Source organism: Uloborus diversus, chromosome 8 (assembly GCF_026930045.1).
Source record: "Uloborus diversus isolate 005 chromosome 8, Udiv.v.3.1, whole genome shotgun sequence".
Taxonomy (NCBI): Eukaryota; Metazoa; Arthropoda; class Arachnida; order Araneae; family Uloboridae; genus Uloborus; species Uloborus diversus.
In genome coordinates, this window is record NC_072738.1 from 124,823,529 (window position 1) to 124,830,346 (window position 6,818).

Here is a 6,818-nt window from a genome sequence, read left to right on the forward strand (position 1 = left end):
GAACATTTTTGCAATTGGAAGTATACATCTAGGACTAAGGTTGAGAAAATAAAGGTCTTGCAGGTTAAAACGGAACACCCTGTAGCCTGTATACATATACACACATATGAGGCAGTGAGAAACAAAAAGATGTAAGTGGATATTTTCAAGTTTTGAGTAAAACGCATTTAAAGATAACATCCTAGAAAGGCTTTCATTGAAATTTTTCTAAATCATGCTGTATTAGCAGCAACTACCAGGGCTACTAGTACCATCTCTTTCCCCTAGACAGAAGAGAGCTTCACCTACATATGTACTGGTTATCTCCAAATTTTTAATTTTGCCACTTATATCCCTTTGCTTCTCACTGCCTCATATGTGTGCATGTTACCGTGAAAGACCAAAATAGGAAAATGTTGAATTACACTGAAGATTCACCAGAAATTTTTTGAAATGTTTGTTCCCAAAACAAAAATGGGCTGTTATTTTTATTTCAATTGTAGATCCCATTCCTGCTGTGGATATACTAGCAGTTAATAATGAAGGTCATACTGCGCTTCATCTTGCTGTTTTAAAGGATGATCTTGCAAGCACAAGAGAGTTGTTAAATTTTGGAGGTATTTATTTTAATTTTTTCCTGCTCTTTTATAGAGTTAAAAATTATTCTATCCCATCATTTCTCGTTAATACAAACATGATAAAATTCAAGGTCAGAATCATCAAAAATTAAAAAATACTCCTATTACCAAACCAACTGAAAAGAACAAATTTATTATTTACAGTGTAACTCAAATCAAGTTAACTGAATATAATCAACAAACTTAAATTGAGAAATAACTTCATTCAAATTAAAAAAAAAGAGGAATCTAAACAATACTTACTTTATCAAAATTTCACAAGAAAACAAAAGTTAAAAAAAAGGGAATGTTCAAGAACTAGGAAGTATAGTTTTTTTTTTTTTTTAAATAGGAAAACTTAGTTACAAATCTTATTGAACTACAGAAACAGCTAAAATGAAAGCAAAATTATACATCTTTGAAAACTTAAAGAAACATTATAAAAATTTAAACTTAACTTGTAAGGAAAATTAAATTGCTCAGTGATTAATCAAATAAGGTCGATTGTTTCCAAAAATGTCTCAAAAGATAAATAACGTGAAATTCGAAAAAAAAAAAATTATATTTAATAACAAGATCCTCTCTCTAAGTACCCGGAAATGTTTAGAAAAAGTTAGAAACCTAAAAAATAACATTAAAAGAAAAGACAAATGAATTAAAAGGCATTAAAAATATCATAAGAATTTAGGCAATTAAAACCGACAAGAAAAATTAGTCAGTAAAACAAAGAGTCATAAAAACGTATGCTTTACTTGTGAAAAGCACCAATCAAATATAATTCATTAATCAAGTGAAGCTGTTGAAAAGCTTTCCAAAAATCAAAGCTTTTAATAAGAATACATTTTTTGTTGTTTTTAAGTCGCAAATTAAAAAAATATATATATATGTTTGAAGATAACCAATTTTGTTAGACATGTTTCAAAGGTGCAGCACCGCCAAGAGCCAAGGTGGTTCCACTCTTCCTATAAAATTTGTCAAATATACTACTCCGATTCCAAGACAATCCTATTCTAGGCTGACATGGCCACTTGTCGGCCCTGGTAATAGAAATCTCTTTTTCCATTAGAGGTTAGAAATGAGGTGATTGTGTGCCAGAGAAAATCCAGTTTTCGGTCCTTGATAGTTTTCAACATTACGTTTTTTAAAAAATTTGAAAATTTTTGTGACCAAAAAGTGGGAACTATTTTAAAATTAAATGCATTTTTTTAAGTATTGTATCAAAATTGACCTTACTTTGTATTAATCTTTATCCCCCTTTTCTCACATGGACAGAATTAGAATTATCTTGCTCTTTGCCACGAATTCTTGACTTGGATTAGCTACCTAGGTCCTTTCCACCCTTTACCTTTTTTCATTAAGATATTTTTTTCAACACATTTGAGGACTAATTTATCAAAAGGAAACATATCCTTATTTCCAAAAATGTTCAGGAGGTGAGAAAATCGAATTAGGGTAAGAGCAAAATAGATTTATCAACTTCTCTGGGTACGGAATTGAGCACAAAAGCACAGCAAATCATGGCCCCGAGTAAGAAATGTTTGAGTGAAAAAAACAAGGAGATTGCGTCATCTTAATTTTGGATATGTGCCCTTTTGAACGAAAACCTGAATGTTGAGAGCTCCAATTTAAACAAAACTCTAGTATTTCGCCTTCTTATATTCTCTTATTGAAGTACATGAACCAAAAAATAGTGGATTGAAATTTGAGGATTTTGGACATGTGTTCCTTTGGATCTAAAAGTCTTTGTACTACAGATTCTTTCAAGATATGTCCCCTTTTGTTTAAAATAAAACGTGCAGAGGACAGATATGTCGCCTTTTGATCAAATAGCCACACTTTACCCTTAAATAAAATAGGATTTTCCACATTTGGACTACTTGAGAGTGATTCGATAAAGGTCATCTGAAAGATTTAGAAAATGTCATACAATGAATTTTTCTAAAAGTGGATATGTTCCCTTTTGATAAATTACTCCTCATTTTGTTTTATTTATTGACGATTTATTGAATAGTGTAGATTGCATCTACTAACATTGAATGCAAAAATATATGTAAATGGTAAGAACAGACAAAACACAATCATAAGTTTAAAAAACATTTAATGATAGTTAAAAGAAAAAAAAATATATGAAAAGACCCGTGGATAATCCGAACCGCCGATAACCGAGAGTTGACTGTATATTCATTCTATATTCTCATTATAAAAGTTAATTGACTTATTTGTTTACAAAATAATTTTGATTTTGCCATTTTACTTTTACATTTCCAGACAAAATGAAAACATTTTATCTTCCCTTTGCTGTTTCCATAGAAACTCTTTTTGTTTCCTCTCATTTTATTTTAGAGAATACAATAAATTAATAAGGTCCTAGTGACATTATAAAACACACCGTCCCCTCAGAGCAACAGTAGCATATCTTACTGTTATTCCTGGTATTAGGTGTTTGGCTGTTGCTCTTAAGCGACAACATGTATTAACCCGAGATTGCTTGCGCAGGGTATGACATACCCACCTCTTCGCTTTCAATCAAATTTCTCCCCACCTTTTTTTTTTGGAAGTGAAAGATTCCTTGACTAGCTGACCCATAGGTCATAACGTTGAAGGGGTAGAAACGGTGGGGACATTCTAAAATTAGTTTCCTTGGAATTGACTTCTACGGGTGTATCATACCCTGCGCGAGTATTTCTGCTACGGTTCTGAACTAAAGCATACGCAATGCTTCCAAGAGACTTAAAACTAAAACTAGGATCTAGTGAAGACATTGCATCCCCTGCTAAAAAAGCAAAGTCAAAGTACAAAAGCCAGACTGAAAGCCCCAATATAATAGACAAAAACCAAATTTGTGTGTGAAAAATGTGACAAAAACATTTGCATGGACCATATGTGTTGGGGAGAATTTCTAATCTAATAATATCTCCCCAATGTTTTCCTTTGATACTAGCAGAGTGAGTTCTGAAATAAAGCTAACAAACATACTTCTAACTTTCATGAAGTTTATTTAAACAATAATGTAAATAGTTAAAACACGCTGTAAATGATAAAAATAAATACTAAGAACATAATCTCTCCACATGCTACTTTTGCATGTGATAACTAATACTGCAATGCAAACTGCATGACTATTGACTAAAAACTTCGATGAAGTAAACCCATTGGGAAATAAGCTAATTCCAGCTCATCATTTCTAATAAAGGGCGAGCGGCACAAACAAGCAAGTTCGAATACCGATCTTGCGACCGCCTACAACGACAAGAGATGATCAAAGAGAGAGAACATAAGTCGCGAGCAGTTTAAATATCCCCTGGTTTATTAGCATATCCGAATCACGTGAACGGACACTCATCACTGCTATCGTTAAGCACACGTGCCATCAGATTCCTTCTAGAAGCATCCATGTGACATCATCCACAACGAAGTTCCCGCCAAAGGTGAACGAAAGTGAAACAAACATTCGGTCGATTCGACCAACGGGAATGAGTGCTGATAAGAATCTTTTACCCCAGTCATGCAGAATGATTGGTAATACATTATAAGTAAGGAAAAACATTCTTTTACTCTTTGTGTTGTGAGGTGATGAGATAGGATTATTTACTGTTGTTATTAACAGGCATTTATGCCTAACAATATGGCATGCATTTGCAAAAAAAATGTAGAAATTGAATGCAAGTCTTTTAAGAAAGTATATTATAATTATACTCTTTTCTCTTATTTGCATTTCCAACCTTTAAAAACAAAATAGAACTCGAAAATACTAAAAAACCTCTTCGGGCATGAGATACCCTGCGCGAGCACTCCCGGGTTAATATTCCATCGCTATTTTCCCTTCTCCCCTACTAGATTCGTCTTAACTTAGCCAATTGCCAAATTATGTATATTTCATGGTTAAACTGTAGCTAGTTTGGAATTTTCTGAAAAAATGTGTGGAGAAGTCAGGGAATTTCATTTTTAAAACAGCATATGAACCCTGCCTTACTGCGTCTTTGAGTTAAAATTATATTAAAAATGTAAAAATGAACAGAGCACACAGCTTTCTTTGCCTCATTTGAAGAGTGAGGAAGAATTTATTTTTATAAATTGTCAAGTTTTTGCGTATTCTAAAAGCTCTTAATTTTGTACCACATGTAACTTCTTATCCTTTAACAGGAACTTTGAAGAAATCGAATGTGGTACTTATTTACCTACCATTCATGACATCAAATGATGTTAACTCAGCCAAAGCTAATTGCTACTGATGTCAGTTATTTTAACAAATCAAATAAGTACATTGAAGCCTATTAAGTTCACCTATTTTATCAGGTGCTGAATTAGTCCTATATAGCAACCTCTATAAGTTGAGCACTTAAAAAAAAACAGTACATACTGAAGTGGTCAACTTACACAGGTTACACTGTATTTCATCAGATGTTACATGGCTTTACTGTGTTTAAGATAACAATAATTTCATTGTGAAATTGTATTTGAATACAGCCATCTTTATTTTTCAGGTTACGAATTGTTATCTGTTAGAGATTACAAAGGAAGAACTGCAAAGTTTTTTGCTGAATCAGCTGAAATGAAAAAACTAATGGAAGAATATGTAGCAAATGAAGATGAAGTCGATGAAATTTCTTTTGAGCTTCAAAACTATGGTCCTCCGATCTTTAAGTCCTATGGAGAGTATCATATTTATCTGTATTTACTGAACATTCTACTGTCATATTATACAGATCTGTTTCATCTCACAAATTGGCTCAAAAGCGGGAAAAAAACTGATTTGGGAGACCATGAAAACCAAAGATGCTGTCATGTTTTGTCAACTGAACAAGTGGTGTGCTCTGAAGATGCTATGTTTCTGGAAAAAATGAACGATTTAATTGAAAATTACATTGAATTGGTTAAACAACGTGCAGAAGGACAGGAAGTTCAGGGAATTGAATTAGAACTTATTCCACTGAAAATGTATGTGGCAGCTCTATCTGTACCAGATTATTTAATTAAAAAGTGATTTCTTAATTTTTACCCTGTCAGGGTGTTTTTTTCCCCCTGCCCGCAATCGCTCTATTGAACATATTTCATAGTCATGACTGCTTGTTTCCTGGGTCCGTATCTGCATACAGATTCGATATTGTAGGATTATTTTTATCACATCAAAATCACTGTTTCGCAAGCAATATAGTAACCCCTCGTTATATCCCGCTTGTAGGGAGACAAAAAAAAAAGTGTGATATATCCAAGGTCTTAAGAAGTAACAATTTAATCAACATAAAAATTCATTACATGTACCCTCTACAAAAATATTTTTTACAATCATATTAGGATGCATTTTCTTAAAATCAAATAGTTTACAAATTTTTCTTTAAAAATAAATATTTATTGTTTTACCGCGGAATATGAATCTAAAGTTGCTGCTTAAACTTTTCCACTTGTATATTTAAAATTGAAAAAAATTTTAAAATTTTTTTCTCTCACAACGTTAAGTTTTTCTTTTCTTTTTTAACGTTTTGTTCAAAATTGTTTTCATTTGTTTACTACTTGTTGAAAACAAAGTACTTTCAACTTATTTTAGCATTTCTTTGATGCCACATGTCATGCCATTTTGCTGCAATCGTGCAGCAATCTTTCTCCTTTTGGTTTACAATTCTTCTTTTTATTTTTATATTAGTATCCAACACAAAACATATTGAGCAAAGTACAAAGCTATTTTTCAGTATAAATATGATTAACTTGTTGCATCGAAGGGCATACCATATAATGCATAATAACCAAAAATCGACATCCGTCGACCATAGGCCGATGCAATAATCATCAGTTTTTTTCCTTTTGCATATAAAGGATGCTTACATTAAAATTAAAAATTCTGTTTTCTATAAAATAATTTTTTTAAATTCATAATTAATTGCACATTTACTTTCAATAGTTTACATTGAGATAAACATCCAATTATGTTTTTGTTAATTTATGTCTACTTCCATCATGCAAGTGACCAAATATGGCGACTAAGTAAAACATTTAAGATAATAAGTAGATTTTTGAATTTGTAGCACAAAAGTAATAATTAAAAATCTGTAAAAAAAACTGCAACTAAGACAAAATAGTCAGTTTTTAGCACATAAGCGCCTAAATCAATAATTAGAATTTAAAAAAATGTTCTGGAGATAAAATTTCCAATTTTTCCAGAAAATAATTATGAATTATCTGGAAAAAAAAAGGGGGCACATTTTGCAATGTTTTATCAATAGTTTT

At 31.8% G+C, this 6,818-nt stretch overlaps 1 protein-coding gene across 1 annotated transcript in view; it reads left to right on the forward strand.

The window, feature by feature from the left end:
- LOC129227304 (uncharacterized) overlaps positions 1 to 5,581 on the forward strand; it is a 47,123-nt gene extending 41,542 nt beyond the window's left edge. The window contains exons 11-12 of the mRNA XM_054861844.1: positions 483 to 596; positions 5,081 to 5,581. Of these exons, the coding sequence (XP_054717819.1) occupies positions 483 to 596; positions 5,081 to 5,580 (614 nt within the window). The 3' untranslated portion in view covers position 5,581. The remainder of the gene's footprint in view (positions 1 to 482; positions 597 to 5,080) is intronic.
- Positions 5,582 to 6,818: the final 1,237 nt, after the last annotated feature.